Genomic DNA, 24125 nt, shown 5'->3' with positions numbered 1-24125 from the left:
AAGTGGGATTTTTCCCAGGGATGCAAGGATTCTTCAATATACGCAAATCAATCAATGGGATACACCATGTAACAAACTGAAGAATAAAAACCATATGATCATCTCAACAGATGGAGAAAAAGCTTTTGACAAAATTCAACACCCAATTATGATAAAAAACTCTCCAGAAAGTGGGCATAGAGGGAAACTACCTCAACGTAATAAAGGTAGTATACGACAAACCCACAGCAAACATCATTCTCAATGGTGAAAAACTGAAAGCATTTCCTCTAAGATCAGGAACGGACAAGGATGTCCACACTCACCACTATTATTCAACATAGTTTTGGAAGTCCTAGCCACGGCAATCAGGGAAGAAAAAGAAATAAAAGGAATACAAATTGGAAAAGAAGAAGTAAAACTGTCACTGTTTACAGATGACATGATACCATACATAGAGAATCCTAAAGATGCCACCAGGAAACTACTAGAGCTAATCTTTGAATGTGGTAAACTTGCAGGATACAAAATTAATGCACAGAAATCTCTTGCATTCCTATAAACTAATGATGAAAAATGTGAAAGAGAAATTAAGGAAACACTCCCATTTGCCATTGCAACAAAAAGAATAAAATACCTAGGAATAAACCTACCAAGGGAGACAAAAGACCTGTATGCAGAAAACTATAAGTGATGAAAAAATTAAAGATGATACCAACAGATGGAGAGATATTCCATGTTCTTGGATTGGAAGAATCAATATTGTGAAAATGACTATACTACCCAAAGCAATCTACAGATTCAATGCAATCCCTATCAAATTACCAATGGTATTTTTTACAGAACTAGAACAAAAAATCTTAAAATTTGTATGGAGACACAAAGAACCCGAATAGCCAAAGCAGTCTTGAGGGAAAAAAAGGAGCTGAAGGAATCAGACTCCCTGACTTCAGAGTATACTACAAAGCTACAGTAATCAAGACAATATGGTACTGGCACAAAAACAGTAACATAGATCAATGGAACAAGATAGAAAGCCCAGAGATAAACCCATGTACCTATCGTTAACTAATCCAGGACAAAGGAGGCAAGGATATACAATGGAGAAAAGACAGTCTCTTCAATAAGTGGTGCTGGTTAAACTGGACAGCTACATTTAATAGAATGAAATTAGAACACTCCCTAACACCATACACAAAAATAAATTCAAAATGGATTAGAGACCTAAATGTAAGACCAGACACTATAAAAGTCTTAGAGGAAAACATAGGAAGAACACTCTTTGACATAAATCACAGCAAGATCTTTTTTGATCCACCTCCTAGAGTAATGGAAATAAAAACAAAAATAAACAAATGGGACCTAATGAAACTTAAAAGCTTTTGCACAGCAAAGGTAACCATGAGCAAGATGAAAAGACAACCCTCAGAATGAGAGAATATATTTGCAAGCGAATCAACGGACAAAGGATTAATCTCCAAAATATATAAACAGCTCATGCAGCTCGATTTTAAAAAAACAACCCAATCCAAAAATGGGCACAAGACCTAAATAGACATTTCTCCAAAGCAGACATACAGATGGCCAAGAAGCACATCAAAAGCTGCTCAACATCACTAATTATTAGAGAAATGCAAATCGAAACTACAATGAGGTATCACCTCACACCAGTTAGAATGGGCATCGTCAGAAAATGTACAAACAACAAATGCTGGAGAGGGTGTGGAGAAAAGGGAACCCTCTTGCACTGTTGGTGGGAATGTAAATTGATACAGCCAGTATGGAGAACAGTATGGGGGTTCCTTAAAAAACTAAAAATAGGTTGAAGCAGCCTTTACCATTGAGCCAACCCTTGGAAGAGTCTCCCAGACCCAGCGCCAACATCAGGTGAATGAAAAATAAACGTATGTGTTTTAAAGATTAAAAAAAAAAACTAAAAATAGAATTACCATATGATCCAGCAATCCCACTACTGGGCATATACCCAGAGAAAACCATAATTCAAAAAGACACATGTACCCCAATGTTCATTACAGCACTATTTTCAATAGCCAGGTCATGGAAGCAACCTAAATGCCCACTGACAGACAAATGGATAAAGAAGATGTGGTACATATATACAATGGAATATTACTCAGCCATAAAAAGGAACGAAATGGGGTCATTTGTTGAGACGTGGATGGATCTAGAGACTGTCATACAGAGTTAAGTAAGTCAGAAAGAAAAAAACAAATATCGTATATTAAGGCATGTATGTGGAAACTAGAAAAATGGTACAGATGAACCAGTATGCAGGGCAGAAGTTGAGACACAGATGCAGAGAACAAATGTACGGACACCAAGGGGGGAAAGCCATGCGGGGGTGGGGATGGTGGTGTGATGAATTGGGCGATTAGGATTGACTTGTATATACTGATGTGTATAAAATTGATCAGTAATAAGGACCTGCTGTATATAAAAAAAAATTGAATTAAATTTAAAAATTTAAAAGAAAAAAAAAAGAAAAAACTAACCACAATAGGGTACCACTTCATACCACCAGACTGGCTAAAATTAAAAAGCCTAACAATACCCAGTTTTGGTGAGAACATGGAGGAACCAGACCTTTCATAGGCTACTGATGTGTGTATAAAGTGGTATAACCACTGTGGAAAAACTGCTTGACATTACCTAGTAAATGTCTATTAGACATTAGACTGTTTAAAATGCACATTCCTAGGCTCCATCTTAAATCTAGTCCATCGAAAATACTGGGAGTGTTAAATGCAGCAAAGTTGTTTCTTTAAAAAAAAAGGAAATTTTAAAAAATATTGAGAATGGAGGCTGAGAGTCTCCATTTTACAAAAACGACTCCAGTTTTTTCTATATATTTATGCTCAAGAATTCTACTTTACACCATATTTAGAGACAGTCCATTCTCTTTTTCCAATTAATTTGCACATTACATTTTACGACTAAAAATTTCTATTAAAATACTTGAAAACCTCGGTAACAGTCAGGATTGAACTTCTGAATAGGATATTTTCTTAAACTATCCAGAATATATAGATGACAAGTCATTATGTTCCATCCTCCCGTAGGGGTAAAAAAAACAGTAAAAGATAATACAAAAGCATTTTTCAACTGCTTCCTCCTCACAACCCTACAGTGAATTAATCAAGTGTATTAATCAAATGCTTTAATTTTTTTTAAAAATTTTATTTATTTATTTATTTTTGGCTGCATCAGGTCTTCATTGCTGTGCGCGGGCTTTTCTCTAGTTGTGGTGAGCGGGGGCTACTCTTCGTTGCGGTGCACGGGCTTCTCTTGTTGTGAAGCACGGGCTCTAGGTGTGAGGGCTTCAGTAGTTGTGGCACGTGGGCTCAGTAGTTGTGGCGCACAGACTTAGTTGCTCCGCAGCATGTGGGATCTTCCCGGGGCTCGAACCCGTGTCCCCTGCATTGGCAGGCGGATTGTTAACCACTACGCCACCAGGGAAGTCCCAAATACTTTAACTTTTAATTGCAAGTAAAGAAAGACAGTGGCATGCCAGGAACAGCAATTAGTTAACGAAATGTACAATGCTGTCAAGGTTCTTTCTACTATATATCCTGAAGACAAGTTTATTATATATCGAAGGAAATTTAAGTAAAGTATAAAATTATACAGCACTATTGAAATGAACTAAGAATTGGATCTTGGCTAGAGGCTAAAAATATTGGTTTTCAATACAAGTTCTGTCATTCATCAGTTAGTTTTCTTCAAGGCAGTCACTGGGTTTCTAAGGTTCTATATCCATCAGTAAAGTAAAATTAACATCATTTCAGAGCAACATTAAGACTATTTGTTATTATAAAACATATACAACATTTGCAATGAAATTTAACCTTAAGTGTTTTATTTTGAGTAGTCCTACTTACAAGGCAAAAAAATGAAACTTTAGCTTGAAATTTTAAAAACCAGAATTTAAATATTGTCATTGAAAGTACTTAAAAGTATTTATGGATGATTTTTTCCTTCAATGTCACATCTAGCAATATGTCTTAAATAAAAATTCAGAATATCAAAATCAAAATACCAAAAAGCTTTTCAAGTGCACATTTGCAATTAATAAAAATTTCCTGAAAAAACCCTAGAAGTCTGATATAAGAGAATGGTTTGTTAAATTGTGGTTTATGCCTTTAGACTACAATGTAGTCATTTAAAATTGTTTTCAAAGAATTTTTATGGATGTGAAATGTAATATATAAAAAATCAGGATACAAAACATTCACAATATGTAACTAAATAAAAAAGAAACAATCATGCATTAAAATTAAAAAATAGGGGCTTCCCTGGTGGCGCAGTGGTTGAGAGTCCGCCTGCCGATGCAGGGGACACGGGTTCGTGCCCCGGTCCGGGAAGATCCACATGCCGTGGAGCGGCTGGGCCTGTAAGTCATGGCCGCTGAGCCTGTGCGTCCGGAGCCTGTGCTCCGCAACAGGAGAGGCCACAACAGTGAGAGGCCCGCGTACCGCAAAAAATAAATAAAAATAAACACTATAAAGTGTTACCTTTTTTCTTTGTTTTTGGTTTTACAGATTTATTTTCAAAGAGCAAAAAAACACAAGATAATTTAAGTACAAGTCTAAACAGAGTTACTCTGTCAGTCAGCAATGATGCAGAAATGCATTCTCACTTTCAGACACTCGCCAGCATCTTCTGAGTCTTCTCTCAGTGAAGAAAAAGGGTCTGATATTTTATTCATATACCTCCTCCTTATCTGCAATGTAATCTACAATTTCTTGTGAGCACATTAACTTCCCCACATCTAGATCAGGAATTTCAAACCCAAATTCGTCTTCCATGGTCATGATAATCTCCACTTGGTCCAAACTGTCTAAGCCGAGGTCCTTCATAAAATGGGAATTTACTAAGAGCTTTTCTGGGTCAGTCTTGTCATAGTTTCAAGACCTAAAGAACATGGTCCTTGATTCCCTCTAATGTCAAAGGGGGTGCGTCCCTATACTGGTGGCACAGCTGTGTAACTTCACCTGGAACCTGTGCAAGTACAAAGGCCGGCTGCGGAGCCCCAGGCCTCGTCCGGGTCCCCGAGGGGAACAGGGTGGTGCTGAGCGGCAGGGCCGCGGCCAGCGTGGGGAGCCTGGGCAGCGGCGCGAAGGCCGCAGGCAGTCGAAGGACACAGGCGCAAAGGACACGAGCCGCAATGGCTACGCCGACCCAGGATGCACGGCGCTAAAGTGTTACCTCTTGATGGTCAAACTACTTCATGTTCTTCTATATACCTCTGTTCATTCAAACTCTTCTAAAGTAAACAGGCATAATTTATTATAATTAAAATTAACATGTAAAAACATTTCATATCAACCTCTGTTGTATGTTTAAAATCAAGTAATCAATATTTCTGCATTTCTACTATTATCTTAATTTAAAAATCTACTAAACTCCTACTTAAAAGAGCACAGAAGGGATCCCCTGGCAGTGCAGTGGCTAGGACTCTGGTGCTTTCACTGCTGTGACCCGGGTTCAATTCCTGGTGGGGGAACTAAGATTCTACAAGCTGTGCAGTGGCCAAAAAAAATAAAAAATAAAGAGCATAGGAGTCAAGTTGTATAGGTCTCACCAGCCAAAAATGAAACCATGAATCACGATAATTAACTACAATGTATGTTTAAATTCACTAAGTTCATGAAGAATAAAAGGTATCACCATTTTGCAATATCTAACAGATGTAGGACAGTTACTAACATCACAAAAAGAGAAAATCAGGGATTACGCATGTCCTGATAAAATTATACAATACTATTATATAGTCTTGAAAAAGAAAATGAAACTTTATGTCCTGTATAGCAGCAACAAAATCAATTACTGTGTCTTTACCACTTCAATCTGACTTCCACTAAAGGTAATTAGAATTATGTAATTAATAAAGCTGACTTTAGAAGATACAAATAAAAATTGTGAGCTTACAGAAACTATGCCCTCTTTTGAATTTTTTGTGGGACACCTATAAAAACTGGTTGTAAAATAGGCCACAAAGAAAACCTTACTTAATTCTAACATGTGAATATTATACTAGCCAAGTAGTCTGATTATAATAAAATGTAAATTAGAAAATATTAAACAAGTATAATAAAAAGAAACCAAATCATTTAAAAGCATGCATATGGGGATTTCCCTGGTGGCGCAGTGGTTAAGAATCCGCCTGCCAATTCAGGGGACACGGGTTCCAGCCCTGGTCCACGAGGATCCCACATGCCGCAGAGTAACAAAGCCTGTGCATCACAACTACAGAGCCTAAGCTCTAGAGCCTGCAAGCCACAACTACTGAGCCTGAGTGCCACAACTACTGAAGCCCACACGCCTAGTGCTCCACAAGAGAAGCCACCGCAATGAGAAGCCCGAGCACCACAACGAAGAGTAGCCCCCGCTCGCCGCAACTAGAGAAAGCCCGCACGCAGCAACAAAGACCCAACGCAGCCAAAAAAAGTTTTTTTAATTAAAAAAAAAAAAAATGCCAATACAGCTTCTCACTGCTAGAAACAGTAAGTGAACAGATTAAATGCAGGGTTTTCTCATAAGCCCACCTCTCCTCTTTTCACTCAATTACCTATTGATTCAAAAAGCATTTCTAGAGCAAATGACATGTACAGCACAAGAGTATGATCCAAATAGTTCCTTTAGGCTGAGAACTCACAATCAGATGTGAGGAGACATGTACTCAGAAAACTAGGTAATATACTGAAGGAGGGGAATAAATGCAGTGTTATCAGAGTTTTGTGATTTTTTTTTTAACCAAAGTTTCATCATACCTAAGTGATTATTGAACCGAATCTTGAAAGAATAGAGAGGTATCATGACTCTAAATAGGAAACTCAAGGTTAAGATAATCTGAGCATTTGGGGAAAGAGGCGGCAAGAGGCACAAAAAACAGCTCTAGGTAGAGGAACACAGAGAGAACAGCAAACTTCTGTGACAAGAAGACACAACCAAAAGAACACTGCTTGTTCTATTTCCCCTCTAAAAAGTCAAACTGAGGATGAAAAAAGGGGATAGACCAACACAATGGGATTTCCCTGGCGGTCCAGTGGTTAAGACTCCGCCCTTCCAATATGCGGGGGTTGGATCCCTGGTCGGGGAACTAAGATCCCACTTGCCGCACAGTGGGGCCAAAACAACAACAAACAAACAAACATGGCTGCTGGTTGGAACGATGGGAACAAAGGTGTTATATAAAGTGGAGGATGTCTTATGTTTCCATGCTAACTTGTTTTGCAATTCCCAACATTATAATCAACTCTGGATAGACAGAATATTTATGGATTTCAACACAGTAGCCAAGCAAGCAGGAACAGCATGGTTCTACAAGTTTGCTGAGAATTCAAACTGCTCTATGTCAGTCCCTTGAGCAAGTCATTTAACCTCCCAAGCATTTGTAAAACCTGGGTTTTCTCACAAGGCTATGGTGATGGATAATTGATGAATGTGCATGAAAGACATTCTGATTTAATTGTTCTAGAATGGGCTTCCAGGTACCTGTTGTTTTTTATAACTTTCCCAGATGTCTCACTATGTTTGAGAACCACTGCACCTTAGCAGACTGACTAGAGCACAATATATGCTTTTTAAACTCTGTTAAAATCATTAAAAATATAATACTAATACAGTCTGTTTCAATTTATGTTCTTTAATTACATATGAGGCTAAATACACCTTAAGATATTTGCCTTTAAAAAAATATTTAAAAAAATGGTCAACCCAGAGGATAAACAATGAGTTAAGTGATGGATAATAAGACAATGTTCCTTCAGTATCTGTATCTAGCCATGCTGGAAATCTGTGGATGGTCCCATAAACCTATACATTTTCTTTTTTATTTTTTTTAAACCAACTATAAGTTGCATCCTGGAGACTTGAGAGGAAAATATTATTGGGGGGGGGAGATTATTATTATTTTATCAGGAAAGCAATATATACTTATTTAAATGGTTCAAACAGTACACCAAGCATACAAATTTGAAACTGTTGTCTACAACTGTTAACAGCCTGCATAGTATCCTTCTAGACTTTATTTATATACAAATGTACATATGTATATACTTTATAAAAACGTAAATGCGGGGCTTCCCTGGTGGCGCAGTGGTTGAGAATCTGCCTGCTAATGCAGGGGACACAGGTTCGAGCCCTGGTCTGGGAGGATCCCACATGCCGCGGAGCAACTAGGCCCGTGAGCCACAACTACTGAGCCTGCGCATCTGGAGCCTGTGCTCCGCAACAAGAGAGGCCGCGATAGTGAGAGGCCCATGCACCGCGATGAAGAGTGGCCCCCACTTGGCACAACTAGAGAAAGCCCTCGCACAGAAATGAAAACTCAACACAGCAAAAATAAATTAATTAATTAACTCCTACCCCCAACATCTTCTTTAAAAAAAAAAAGAAAAAAAAACCATAAATTCAACGATACTATAGATATTATTTACCACTTAGTTTTTTCACTTAATAGAAAAGTCAAGACGCTGTTCAATGCCTATAAATATGGATTGGCCATATTCTTTTTAATAGCTATCTAATATTCCATTATAAAAATAATGATTTCCTCAATCTTCTCTTTTTAGGCATTTATGTTATTCCTGTTATTTTTTAAAATTACAAATAATATTTAGTAGGTATCTTTGTATTTACATGTTTACACAAGTGTACAAGCATACTGAACAATGAATTCCTAGCTCAAATTGTTTGACATATTGGTGGGGAATATAAAAAACAGAAAATAAGACTTATGTTAAAATTCATTACAGAAATTAATCTCATCCTGAAGCACTGAGTATAAAATGGAATTGGAATGGTATTTTTGCCTGCCTGAGAGGAAAATACTCTTGATGTCCCAATCAAAAGTGCTATCTTTGTCCTCTCTGCCCCTTATAGCTCATACCAAACTTGAGTATTTTTCACATTCTATCTCATACTATAGTTATGTATGTAATACATTATTCTATTTCTTTAGGTGACTGAAATCTACATGGTGGCAGGGACCATGCCTCTGTACCTATTTAACCTTTGGCTCTAACCAGAGATGAAACAAGGTGAACACTGAGAAACATTTTCTCAACTGATTGAATGTATAAGTGTACCTTGAGAAATACAGTGATGTAAGTAATTACAAACAGCTCATCAGGGCTAGTTCTATTTAAAAAACAAAACAAAACAAAACAAAACTCTCCAAACTAACAATAAATATTTGACCAAATTAAACAAATTGACTTTAAAACATTGAGAGGTTTCCAAAACACTGAAAACCAGATGTATCATCTTTACCAAGTGTAGTTACTTCTGATGGAAGGCACTAAACACAGAGATCTGAGGTCTATGCTTCTCTTTACCCCCATCCACCACAGGCTGAACAACACAAGAGTTCCAGCATATTCTATGTCAGTTATATCCTTTATGACTTACTAAAATTGACAGGACAATTTCTAGAGTAATAAAGTCATTCAATATTAACACCTAATGATGCCTCTGTTCTTTTCCCACTTGCTTCTCTGCTGAGGCATGGATAAGGGGCATTCATTTCTTGAAATGCTTTACTGAGTATCAATTAAGGGCCAGACATGGCAACAGGCAATGGAAACATAAAATAAGTAACAAATGGCCCTAGAGCATACAGCCTAGAAACGGAGACAGACAACTGATTATTTCAATAAGTTAAAGTCTGAGTAGAGACTTTTAACACTTGTGCTCAATTTGCTCCATCTCTGTTCCCACACATTAAATGGCTTTCTCCAAATTCCTCCGTACCTAACCAAATCCTATCTCAAAGCTCAGCTGCCGTTTCTCCTTCACTGGTAGTCTTCCCAGGCAACACAGCCCAAGGAGCTTTCCTCATTTTGGACACATGGTTAAGAGCAACAGCCCCTGTGTTCAGCAGGGAAATAGGCTGTTACATAACCTCACTAAGACTCATTTCTTCAATGGAAAATTGGGATAATAAACGTACCTACAGTTAAATGTTTGTGAAAATCAAATGAAATAATGAATATAAAGCCCTTCGCATAGTGCTGGCACATTCTGAGCCCTCAACAAATGGTAGGTAGTATCTATACCACTCATTTAACAATCTATGAATGCTCTCTTGTAAAATCCCTCTGGTTACTGATATTTTTAAACTGTTGCAACTTTTTGTTTCCATCTCTTGTATCTTTATAGCTCAATAAGTAGATGTGGATTATATATCTGTAGTACTGAAAGAAACCTGTAAAATCAGTAGCTTTCAAATTTTTTTGGCCACAACCCACAGTAATAAATACATAATACACTATACACAAACACATATGTATAACTGAAACAAAGGTCATGATCGTTCACCCTTATTACTTCCAAATTCACTCTAATAATGTTAGTCTCATTCAACAAATCAAACCAAACAAAACCACACCCAAACTGGTCAAGACCTACTAAACTGATTTCACAACACTTTGGTCATAACTGAAAACTTGGAAAATTCTCTATAAACATTTATAAATGAACATACAGATAAAATATTATGAGACACTCCAGACAAACAAAAACAAACAAAACACAAAGTGAAAAGGTCTTGGATATTTGTCGGTTAAATTTTGAGTGCTTTTTTTTTTTAAATCACACTTTTTTTTTAAGTCTTTATTGAATTTGTTACAATATTGCTTGTTTTATTATATTTTGGTTTTTTGGCTGCAAGGCATATAGGATCTTAGCTCCCCTTCCAAGGAGCAAAACTGTACCCCGTGCATTGGAGGTGAAGTCTTAACCACTGGATTGCCAGCAAAGTCCCTAAATCACACTTCTAAAGCATTACCAAACTGTTAAATACCAACTTTTCTCCTGCCATTCACAAATTAGGGACCTCTGTTTGTTATATGTTGACAGAAATTTGACAACATTTTATTAGCTAGGATCTCTGGAAGTAACCTACCTTCCCTTAGAACACAAGCTATGCCAACTAAGCTCTTCAGGAATCTGTCCAAAATATAAGCACTCACATGCATTCATAAAATTTCTTGCTCTAAAAGCTTCTACTTCATCCTTGGCTTAAAAAAGAAAACTGTCATATAGAGAACAAAGTAGTGGTTACCAGTGGGGAAAGGGAAGGGGGAAGGGCAACATACAGGTAGGAGGAGATTAACAGGCACAAACTATTATTTATAAAGTAGGCTACAAGGACATATTGAACAACACAGGGAATATAGCCAACATTTTATAATAACTATAAATGGAGCACAACCTTTAAAAATTGTGAATCATTATCTTGTACACCTGAACATATATCATACATCAACTATTCTTCAATTTAAAAAAATAAATGAAAAAGGAAAAAAGAAAATTGTCAGCATTGACAGATGAATGGATAAAGAAGATGTGGTACATATATACAATGGAATATTACTCAGCCATAAAAAGGAACGAAATTGGGTCATTTGTAGAGACGTGGATGGATCCACAGACTTTCATACAGTGTGAAGTCAGAAAGAAAAACAAATATCGTATATTAATGCATATACGTGGAACCTAGAAAAATGGTACAGATGAACCGCTTTGGAGGGCAGAAATAAGAGACACAGATGTAGAGAACAAACGTATGGACACCAAGGGCGGAAAGTGGCGGGGGGGTGGGGGGGGTTGGGTTGAATTGGGAGATTGGGATTGACATATATACATTAATATGTATAAAATGGATAACTAATAAAGACCTGCTGTATAAAAAATAAATTAAATTAAAAAAAATCGTCAGAAAATGAAATGAAACACCCACACTTAACAGTCCAAAGATTACTAACACATTCTATTTAGCCTGCCTACCATTAGAAGATTATAAAGCATATTTTGAAATAGAAACAAAGAAAACAACAGCAAAGATCAATAAAACTAAAAGCTGGTTCTTTGAGAAGATAAAAAAAATTGATAAACCATCAGCCAGACTCATCAAGAGGGAGGGGACATAAATAAATAAAATTAGAAATGAAAAAGGAGAAGTTACAACAAACACCACAGAAATACAAAGCATCCTAAGAGACTACTACAAGCAACTCTATGCCAATAAAATGGACAACCTAGAAGAAATGGACAAATTCTTAGAAAGGTAAAACCTTCCAAGACTGAACCAGGAAGAAATAGAAAATATGAACAGACCAATCACAAGTAAGGAAATTGAAACTGTGATTAAAAATCTTCCAACACACAAAAATCCAGGACCAGATTGCTTCACAGGTGAATTCTATCAAACACTTAGAGAAGAGCTAACACCCATCCTTCTCAAACTCTTCCAAAAATTGCAGAGGAAGGAACACTCCCAAATTCATTCTATGAGGCCACCATCACACTGATACCAAAAACCAGACAAAGATACTACAAAAAAAGAAAATTACAGACCAATATCACTGATGAATATAGATGCAAAAATCCTCAATGAAATACTAGCAAACAGAATCCAACAACACATGAAAAGGATCATACACCATGATCAAGTGGGATTTATCCCAGGGATGCAAGGATTCTTCAATATATGCAAATCAATCAATGTGATACACCATATAACAAATCGAAGAATAAAAGCCATGTGATCATCTCAATAGATACAAAAAAGCTTTTGACAAAATTCAACACCCATTTATGATAAAAACTCTCCAGAAAGTGGGCATAGAGGGAAACTACCTCAACATAATAAAGGCCATATACGACAAACCCACAGCAAACATCATTCTCAATGGTGAAAAACTGGAAGCATTTCCTCTAAGATCAGGAGCAAGACAAGGATGTCCACTCTCGCCACTATCATTCAACATAGTTTTGGAAGTCCTAGCCACGGCAATCAGAGAAGAAAAAGAAATAAAAGGGATACAAATTGGAAAAGAAGAAGTAAAACTGTCACTGTTTGCAGATGACATAATACTATACATAGAGAATCCTAAAGATGCCACCAGAAAACTACTAGAGCTAATCAATGCATCTAGTAAAGTTGCAGAATACAAAATTAATGCACAGAAATCTCTTGCATTCCTATACACTAATGATGAAAAATCTGAAAGAAACCTACCAAGGGAGACAAAAGACCTGTATGCAGAAAACTATAAGACACTGATGAACGAAATCAAAGGGGACACAAACAGATGGAAAGATATACCACTTTCTTGGATTGGAAGAATCAATATTGTGAAAATGACTATACTACCCAAAGCAATCTACAGATTCAGTGCAATCCCTATCAAACTACCAATGGCATTTTTCACAGAACTAGAACAAAAAATTTGACAATTCGTATGGAAACACAAAAGACTCCGAATAGCCAAAGCAATCTTGAGAAAGAAAAACAGAGCTGGAGGAATCAGGCTCCCTGACTTCAGACTATACTACAAAGCTACAGTAATCAAGACACTATGGTAGTGGCACAAAAACAGAAATATAAATCAATGGAACAGGACAGAAAGCCCAGAGATAAACCCACGCACCTAAGGTCAACTAATCTATGACAAAGGAGGCAAGGATATACAATGGAGGAAAGAAAGTCTCTTCAATAAGCAGTGCTGGGAAAACTGGACAGCTACATGTAAAAGAATGAAATTAGAACACTCCCTAGCCCCATACACAAAAATAAACTCAAAATGGATTAGAGACCTAAATGTAAGACTGGACACTATAAAACTCTTAGAGGAAAACACAGGAAGAACACTTTTTGACATAAATCACAGCAAGATCTTTTTTGACCCACCTCCTAGAGTAATGGAAATAAAAACAATAATAAACAAATGGGACATAATGAAACTTAAAAGCTTTTGCAAAGCAAAGGAAACTACAAACAAGATGAAAAGACAACCCTTAGAATGGGAGAAAATATTTGCAAACGAAGCAATGGAAAAAGGATTAATCTCTAAAATATATAAACAGCACATGCAGCTCAATATTAAAAAAACAAACAACCCAATCAAAAAATGGGCACAAGACCTAAATAGACATTTCTCCAAAGCAGACATACAGATGGCCAAGAAGCACATCAAAAGCTGGTCAACGTCACTAATTATTACAGAAATACAAATCAAAACTACAATGAGGTATCACCTCACACCAGTTAGGATGGGCATTGTCAGAAAATCTACAAACAACAAATGCTGGAGAGGGTGTGGAGAAAAGGGAACCCTCTTGCACTGTTGGTGGGAATGTAAATTGATACAGCCACTATGGAGTACAGTATGGAGGTTCCTTAAAAAAGTAAAAATAGAATTACCATATGACCCAGCAATCCCACTACTGGGCATATACCCAGAGAAAACCATAATTCAAAAAGACACATGCACCCCAATGTTCTTTGCAGCACTATTTACAATAGCCAAGTCATGGAAGCAACCTAAATGCCCATCGATAGACGAATGGATAAAGAAGATGTGGTACATATATACAATGGAATATTACTCAGCCATAAAAAGGAACGAAATTGGGTCATTTGTAGAGATGTGGATGGATCTAGAGACTGTCATACGGAGTGAAGTAAGTCAGAAAGGGAAAAACAAATAGCGTATATTAACGCATATATGTGGAACCTAGAAAAATGGTACAGATGTACTGGTTTGCAGGGCAGAAGTAGAGACACAGACGTAGAGAATAAACATATGGACACCAAGGGGGGGGGAAGTGGCCGGGGGGGTGGGGGTGGGGGTGTGATGAATTGGGCGATTGGGATTGACATGTATACACTGTTGTGTATAAAATGGATAACTAATAACAACCTGCTGTATAAAAATATAAATTAAAAAAGTCTATGTGTTGGAAAAAAAGATTATAAAGCATTTTTAATAATATTTTAAGCAACCTCCAACTTACTTGAACTAAAATACTACTCTCAAACTCATTTCACAGCTGCAATGGTATTAAGTTTTTTCTTAGAAAGGGAAAAAGCCTTTATTATATTTTTTAACTCTAAAATTTAGGGTCTGGGTGCTATGAATAAAGCCAAATTAGCATAAAAAGGTAATGACCACTACCAAAATTTTATGGTTCGTCTATCAGAAAATTGTAGTAATGATACTCTACATTTTTAAACACTAAATATTTAACAATAACAATGACAGATTTATTTTTAAATGAAAATTTCAAACTCCCTGATGCAACCCAAATAATCTGCTCTTTTCTCTAATTAACTTTGTTAAACCCCACTCCCCATACCCTCTCTCTTTGGGTTATGAAACACACCATTCTCTTCCTCAACCAAGTTGCTCCTTCCCTCTTCTTTGGTTAAATATACACTTTCTTTTGAACCCAGTATTAAAACAGATCTCACCCCAAATTCGTTTTCTCCATTTTGACTGTAAAAGTAACAATTCATCAGAAACTGCATAATGCTTTAGTTTACAAGGTACAAAAAAGTTAATTCTAATATTACTGAGTACCTATGAATGTATATACTGCTGCACTAAATGCTGTGGGTGCAGGGAAGGAGAAGTAAATATGGAAGACTCTGACCCCAAGAAAGCTCACAGTAGAGAGAAGATAGGTACACAAAGAATACAAAAGCATGAATAAGGGATCAAGAAAGTGCACTAAAAGGGAAGAAATGCTAAGCAAGGGCCGAATATGGAAGTAGGCAACTTCAGGATTCCAAAGGGGAATATTTATAGTATGTGCTGCTTTTAACATTCCAGTGGCCAGTATCAATGAATACAGAGGATTTTTGTTGTTTTTTTGCTTGCTGTTGCTTTTATTACAATGTCTCAGCTTGCTTTTCACACAGTACAAATGAGATGTTGGTCTAAATTCTCTACAAACGTTAGAGGAAACACATATTTGAATTTTATATTAAAAAATGTGGGAGGTGGGGGGGGAGATTCACTAGAAATGAGTCTCACTTAATAGATAAATAAAGATAACTCCCAGGTTCTACAATGAGAGCAACTGGTTTAGAAGTTGTGTACTTATTTACTAATAAAGGTCCCTTAAAAAACATTAGTGATTTGCCTCTGTTTCACTTCAATTAAGAACACACACTTCAAAGACAATTTGATTTTATAAACACTTCATCAAGAAATTGTTTTTAAGTAATACATTCAGATCTCAAAAGAAAAACACATGGTACTGTTTTACTGTTTTCTAACTGCCTTTCTCGGTGCCTCAATCTATGGCATTAAAACACACCAGTCAGATTGAGAATTTTTTTTAAGTAATGCGCTTAGCATTCATATTTCCTTCCCCCAAATTTCTTGATGGAGTTACGTCTTGCTTGCTCTGTCCTAAATGAACAAAAATGTGCACTAAGAGAAAAAGAACACGCTGGAACTTCCCTGGAGGGCGGAATTCTTTCACTGACATATCCCAAGTGACACAAACAGTGCCCATCCCATACAAGGCACTCACAAAATAATTTGTTCAAAGAAGACTCCTGTCTCTACTACTTTGCATCAAGCTATGTATTAACCTATGAACCTCAGTGTCTTCATTTTTAAAATAGAGATAATTCAAGGGAGTCCTCGTTATCCCAGGATTGATTCTATGTTTCCAAAGTTAAGAGGGGAAGAAAAAGATGTCATAATATGAAAATATTCATTAATGAGCTATTTCTTTTATCTCTGTCCATGAGGTCTGTTTATAGTGAACCTCAGACAAAACAATGCAAATGAAATGGAAACTCAGGAGTAAAATTACAAATTCTGCAAAGAAGCCAACTTCATGAGGTTGATCAAAGTAAGTGTTACTCTTTTAGGTTTGATAATGATATTGGTATTGACTTTTTGTTTAATTCCTTTTCCCTTAAAGATATATACTGGAAATATTTATGAATGAAGAATATGCTTCAAAAAAAAAAATGGTTGAAGGGGGTGGTGGTAGGAGACACCTAATTGGCCATGAGTTGGTAACTGTTGAACATGGGTGATGGGTACACCCAGGTTCATTATATTATTCTTTCCTCTCCTGTATATGTTTGACATTTTCCATAATAAAAAAATATTTAAAGCAAAGAAAAAAAGTTAGAAAACTATTCACATCAGAATCACACATATAGTCAATGACAAATGAGACTCAGGCAGAAATAGCCAGTTAACTAGTAAAGAGAAAACTGACAAGGTGTTTTAAAAGAAAGAGAAAGAGACATCCCTGGAAAATGGGAAGAGCCTTAAATATTTAAAAAAATATATGTTTGACATTGCTATGAAAAATCAAACGTGTGTATGTGTAGGGGCAGGGGGTATATGAGAACTCCTTGTACTTTTTGCTCAATTTTGCTCTGAACCTAAACCTACTCTAAAAATTAGTATGTTAGTTAAAAAAAAAAAAAACAGAAAAAAGAGTGAAAGATAACTTACTGTGCTGTTATACAACTTTATCAGAAAATTTGTCTCTCCAAAATCAATCAATTCATGCATTTTGTTTTTTCCTATGGAAAATCAACTTTCTCCCTACAAAATTTTGGGTCCTGTTTTGAGTGTGGCCACTTAAATAACAGAGACAAACCTTTTCTACTACTTTCTCCAACTGGCTCTCACTGATGAATGTGGCAATTTGTCAAGATTTTGAGATTCTTTTACAAATAAAAAGCTTATCTTTTTTGTGTACTTCACAATTTTAATACTCAAATATTACTCTATTAAGTACATCATGTTAATAGACAATATTAACACTGAGATTTAGTGGTTAGCATTTTCTTCTTTCTTCTCTAACATAGAAATGATATGGATTTGGGTGCTCCTGTGGTCACATATTGCTCTCCACAAAGGAGGTTAGTGTATTTGATAATGTATATTTTGACTAAACAAGTTTCCAGTGGTTGTATAATCTAATTAAATACATTATGTGGTTTAATCCAATTCCTATCAAGTAAGGCCACGTAATATTCTTAATAATAATTAAACAAGGGAGCTACAGTTTAATTAGCAAATTAATCATTAGCAAATGATTCCTCAGTATAACACAATCATTTCATTATACATTATAATACAATCATTTCATTCACAGCAGAAAATATAACATTTTCACTGAAACAAAGCATCTAAATTTGCTTCATAATAATCCAAACTCACACACTTCACTAAAATCAAAATTCTGCTTTAAAAAAAAAAAACACAAAAGAAAGAAATGATCTAATTTTGTGTTTAAGATTTTGCTTTTATGAAACAATTCGCTGCTAAGTTTTAGGTTTGAAAAACCATGCGTAGTCTACACTCCCACTCTCCAAAAGAGGACTCTAAAGCTAAGAGAGGTTAAGCAAGACCAAGATGATAAGAGTGGCAACACCAGGTACAGATAAACTTCTTCTGACTAGACCTCACTGCCTCTCATGAAAGGCCCAGAAGGACAAGGGAGAAAAAGCGAGCTTCAAGATTACCTTTCTTCAACTCCTTTCATTCTCTACAGAGGCCATACCAGTTACTTACAGATGCCTTTCACTCAGGGTCCAAGAGCTGTCTTAACTGCTGTTTTTCAAAGACCATTTAGTTTGTGCCTCTCTTCTCTAATTTGTTTCCTTGCTTCTTAAAAACTAGTTTCGTGACGTATGATGTCACAAAATCTCACTTCAACACAGTACTAATACTTTAAGCTCTCTGTACAAGAGAGCTTGTATTATATCACAGGGCCAATTTTTAAAGTACACAGAAATAACCCTTCTTCACAGAGATCTGCTAAACACACCTGCAAGTCTTGAGATAGATTAAAAGATAAGTATAACCATCAAAATGAGATAAAAAGTTAAAAAAAAAGGGGGGGGTGGTTTCTTGAGTATCTCCTAAACCAGAACTCTACCCAGTCCTGTGACACCCAGATTAGGGATGTATATACTTCTGGTCGGGGATCCAGTCCCAGTGTCTCTGAACAGCATTTACACTCTGGTCTTCTTTAGGAATGCACTGGATCTGTGCAACTATTTCCAGTAGTTTACAAACTTATCAAACAGTCGTTGGAGAAAGATACACACTGGCTTATTTGAGGCTCTACAGGATAAAAAATAAAATCATAAAATACCAGAGCAGGAGTGTTTCTCAGGAATTACTTACTCCAACTCCCTCATTTCTCTCACAAGTATACTGAAACACATGATTAAAGTAACTTGCCCACAGTCACAGAGCTAGTGGGAGAAATTAGATTTTATTTTCATTACTACTTTCCATTCTTCTACAAAGCACTAAGTATTATCACTACTAAGGTAACTGAGAGCTATCATCACATGTTTTGGCATCATTTAGATGTAAACTTGTGCAACACACACAAGGCTTAAAAACAACAAGCACAACTATAAACAGGTCACCTTAGCATGACTTAGGAGAAAAAATACACCCAAGATCACAACATGTCCCACCAAGTTCAAAATGTCTCATAGCGTAATCCCAAGAATCAGCTTGCAGCATTTAACCACCGTTCCAAAATAAAATTCTATCTGATAGCATTTCTTGCTGGTTACTTAGATATAAATGGTTTGACGTTCGTAGGTTATACAGCTGTGTAACTGCAATATTGCCCTAAACACCAAGGACTGTCTCCACTGTATTTTTAGCCCTTTCTACGTACAGATACTTATACCTAAAAGCCAAAAATAATAAATAAACCTCCAGGTGTTAATTTGCCAAGCTTAGTTACAATAAAAATGTCAGAAAACAGTGCTTAACTATGCCTGTGTAGATTCTCCATTAATAAATCCAAACCACATATGCATTCACACACTGGTTTATTTATACACTGTGCATCTAAAAGGAGCTGTTTGTGTCCCCCAAAAAGGTTATTTTCTGAAAAATCTGATCTCGGTGATTAAAATGAGGAATTACTGGAACTGACAAAGTAACTTTATTTTTACTGTGCCCAAGTAACATAAAAACCGAGGAGGCTCACCTGAAAAAACTGTGAATTTTAATAATTTATAAAACATTCTTCTGTTTTAACCAAAAGTGGTTCTTCTCCCTGTTGCACTTCTTTTTTCCCAAGTCTCCTATGGATCCTAACACCACAAACTTCTTCAAGCTCTAATCGAGAGGGGAGCTGTTAACCTTGACATAAATTTGGTCACTCTTTGAAAAGGGCAAATTAAGCATTTGAGTTTTGCTCTTTAATTAAAAAGGTAATTAGTGCTACCACCAGCGACAACTGGAGATGAGAAATTTGTTAGAGGCTCCCTAATAATTGGCAGATAAGAATCATCCTGTGAGGAAATGTAGAAAAGACGACTGCATTACAAAACCCTGAGTCATCACCCAGTTCACTCAGCAGATTTGGGTAAACATTAGATAAGTGATTTATGTCTTGTGTGTTCAGCCACCCATACCGACATGCATGAACATACAATGTTACCAGATTTTATGTATAGCCAACCAAACAAGATACAGCAAAATTCTCTTTTAAAAAAGTTCTTCTGACACAGTGAAGATGCCCATCTAGCAAATATGTCTCTAACCTTTCCCCCAACTGTACTCAGTTTCCCCTAATTTCAGTGGCACTGTAGTTTGCAGCCAGTTCATACCAAAAAAAAAAAAAGGTAACAAAAGAAGAATAGAACAACTGAGATTGATTTAGGTAATCTATATTCATCTGAGCAGCTCAAAAATTAACACCAGCCCGATACTAATAACGCCCAGGACAACTTGACAGCTTCCTTCTCTATTTTCCTTAGTATGGCACATTTCCAAAGGAAATGTCATAAAAGGAGCAACATACACTTTCCCGAGGTTGTAAGACTCAACATTCTCAACATTAACGTCTAGTACACAGCCCAAGAATGCGCTGAGGGCTGATTTTAAAACAGTCTTTTCAATCAAACCCACAAAGACTGAGAAGGCCCAAAAAAAAGCAGAACCTAGAAGTTCCCTACGGCCTCCTTCCCATTCAGAAAGTTACTAGACGCGAACTGAGGGATAGGAAGAGGCAGGGACCGTAAGGTAAGAAAAAACTGGAGTCAACACCAGGAAAAGTCGAGTTGTTCGCCCAAAGACGAATCCTCTCTGCTCCCTCCCGCCACCGGCAAAGGTCCAAGGAGGACCCCTGGGGGACCGCTCCTCTCTTTCCCTGCGGGTCCAGTGCCCTCACGCTCCCCCGCGCCCCGAATGTCGGAAGACAACAACCCGAAACCTTGGGGACAAGCAGCTGCGAAGGACATAGAGGGCTGGTGAGAACCAGGGAGATCCCGTAAGAAAGTGGCAGGGAGGAAGCTTGAGTGCTTCCCAGGCTTCGGTCGCGACCCTGGGATGACTGCACAGAAACGATCCGCCCGAACCGGGGCAGAGTTGAGGGTCCAGCGGTCCGGTGCGGACAAAGAGCCTCCCCCCCACCCCCGCGGACGCCTTCACACCCAAGCCTTTGCCTCCGGCCCATCCTGCAGGCCCCGGCACACTTACGTGGAGAGTTTCCTGGTCCAGAAGAGGCCCCCGGGCCACAGCTCTTGGAGCTGCACTGCCCGGCCCAGGTTGCTTTTGATCTGGGCCAGCTGCAAGTCGGACTCGGCGTCCAGCCGCTCGGCGTAGGGCAGCAGCTTGTTGTAGACGATCTCCTTCTGCGGGACGAAGCCTCGCGGGTCTGGACCGGGGCGCCCGCCCGGCTCCAAGGGGTCCCCGCCGCCCGCCCTTTCGGCCGGCTCCATGAGACCAGGACACCCCCCCCAACCCCCTCCCACCCTAACCCTCCCCGGCCCCCACCCCTCTCCGGGCTCCGCCTCCTCCGCGTCGTCGTCGCCCTCGGCCCTATCGCTGGGCCCCCTCCCCTGGCCGGCGCGCTGCTTGCCCCGCGCGGTTCCCGGTTCGTTGGCGGCTGCAGCGGCCGCTCCGCCCGCCCCGCACCAGCTCGGCTGGTGACGCTGCAGCCGCCGGGCCCGGAGGTTCCGGACAAGCCTCGAGTCACTTCCGGGGCGGGGCGGGGCGACGACGTCGGTGGAGACGGCGACGGCGACAGCGACCGTAGGTGCAGCGCCTTCCTGCTGTGGGCCGGGTCGGAGCCCCCATCCCCAGGTCCCACGGGTCGAGCTCGAGGCTGTCCCACCGGAAACTCGAGGCCGAATTCCAAGCTATTGTCCTTCCTCGCGTGGGGTCGCGCGCTACCTGCGTCTGCCCTCGGGAGCGTGTGGTCGCCGTGGCCTCGGACCAGGCGCTCCACGTAGTCCCCCATGCCACGTTCATGGAAAAACCTAGGTACTCTGTCCATCCCACTTGTTGCTGATAGATTTTTTACTGTGTGCCCTTTAAGCCCCCGTCTTTCTGGCATTCTCCTGGCCGCCCTCATTCCAAAGAAAGGGATTCAACAAATTCATTCAACAAATATTAATTGAACTACTGTCTGTCAGACACTCCTTTTAGGCCCTTGAGATGGAAAATTTAAGAGCACCTGGTTTCTGACCTCCTTGGACTTAACAGCCACATGGAGCTATTGACTAGGGAATAAGCAATTACAAGACAATACTGCTCTTAATTGCTAGATAAGTACAGGATGCTTTGGGAACACCTAAAGAGGACTTCAAACTGGAGGGGTGTCAGGTAGTTTCCTAGAAATGATGCATAAAGTTGAGCTTAAGGATTGAGTGCAAATTTTGTTAGGAAAACAAGAGAGGGGAAGGTATATTTCAGCTGGGGGAGAGCTCAGGCTGCAAGCATGCACTCTAGGAATTCAAAGTTTAAAATGACTGAAGATTGCTTGCAGAGAGGGGAGTGAAGAATTGAGACTGAGAAGGACATGCTAGGAAGTTTTTAGAGCTTTATCTTAAAGGCAACAGGAAGCGGAAAAATTAAGCATAGCAGTGGCATGATATAATTTACATTTCTGAAGAATCACTCTGGCTTTGTGTGGAGAATGGATTAGAATGGATTAGAACAGACAGAATTGGAAACTGGCAGACCCCTTAAGGAGATGTGACATAATGGTGGGCTGCATGTCAGTTGAAATGATTCGAGAGCTGTTTCAGCAAGAATGGCCTGAGCTTGGTAGTTGATTGGATGTGAAGTGTGAAACAGAGAAGTCAGGATGTCAGATTTCTGGCTTGGGAAACAGAGAGAGAACACAGCAGAAACAGCTATGGAGGCAGAATGCCTAAGGGATGGGAAAATATTTTCTTGTATGGATCAGGAGGGCCATCTAAAAATGGATACGGATTAGCATATAGATGGATTGGAGGGAATGAGATATAGAGTATCATTAAAAGATAAATGGAGGCATATTAAAAATTTTAAGAGTTTATCTGAGCAAAAATTGATTGGAATTGGGCAGCACCAAACCAGAAGTGGTTAGGAGCACCAATAGGAGGCAGGGAAAGACTTAAAGAAGGTGCAGAAGCAAAGAAAGGAAATTATTTAATTGGCTACAGCTTAAAGCCTAGTTAGCTGTTTGTGATTGGTTGTCCTTAGTGTTTAGATTTCATAATCTTGAGGCATTTACACACTTAGACTTTGGTTTGCTTAAGTAGGCCACCAAAGCATTAGAGCCACCTTAGTCTAATGGCCTCCTTGTTTAATTAGTTTAACTGTATGAAAAGAATAGGGCCCTGAACCAAACTCTAAAAGAACTCCATATTTAGGGATGGATAAAGAAAGAGAGAGACCACAAAGAATACTCACAAGAAGCAGTCTGAGAGGTAGGCGTTCTAGAAAAGTGGGCCTTTTAAAAAAGAGTTTTCAGATGGAGGAATTGATTAACTATACCAAAGGTGACTGAGCGGTCAAATGAGATAAGACCTAAGAATGGTTTATTGGAGTTATTGATAAAGCAGATAAGAACAGTTTCAGTGGAGTGTAGGGATGGAAACCAGATTACAGTGACAAAGGATGAGTGGGAAATAAATAGAGACAGCGAAGGTGGACAACATTTTTTGATAGTTTGAGTGGGAAGAACAAGAGAAAAATGTTAGCTGAAATGAAAAGAGGAATTTTTGAAGGTGGGATATGTTATTTATTTATTTATTTATTTATGGCTGTTTTGGGTCTTTGCTGCGCACGGGCTTTCTGTAGTTGCGGTGAGTGGGGGCTCCTCCTCATGTGGTGCACGGGCTTCTCATTGTGGTGGCTTCTCTTGTTGTGGAGCACGGGCTCTAGGCGCACAGGCTTCAGTAGTTGTGTGAAGCTGGGATATGTTTAAATATTGATGAGAAGGCACCAGTGGAGAGACAGGTTGAAGATACGTGGATGAAGATGACAGAGTAGGAGAGAATATGGAGTCATTGGCCCTTAGCAGTAAACCGTACTCTCCTTCCGTTG

At 38.5% G+C, this 24125-nt stretch overlaps 1 protein-coding gene and 1 pseudogene across 1 annotated transcript in view; both read right to left on the bottom strand.

Moving 5' to 3' along the window:
- Positions 1-21532, bottom strand: part of PSME4 (proteasome activator subunit 4) — a 101161-nt gene extending 79629 nt beyond the window's left edge. Inside the window, exon 1 of the mRNA XM_060026616.1 lies at positions 21288-21532. Within this exon, the coding sequence (XP_059882599.1) occupies positions 21288-21529 (242 nt within the window). The 5' untranslated portion in view covers positions 21530-21532. The remainder of the gene's footprint in view (positions 1-21287) is intronic.
- Positions 4646-21264, bottom strand: LOC132435334 (acyl carrier protein, mitochondrial pseudogene; annotated as a pseudogene).
- Positions 21533-24125: the final 2593 nt, after the last annotated feature.

This window comes from Delphinus delphis, chromosome 12 (assembly GCF_949987515.2).
Source record: "Delphinus delphis chromosome 12, mDelDel1.2, whole genome shotgun sequence".
Classification (NCBI taxonomy): domain Eukaryota; kingdom Metazoa; phylum Chordata; class Mammalia; order Artiodactyla; family Delphinidae; genus Delphinus; species Delphinus delphis.
This window is presented reverse-complemented; position numbering and strand designations above follow the sequence as displayed.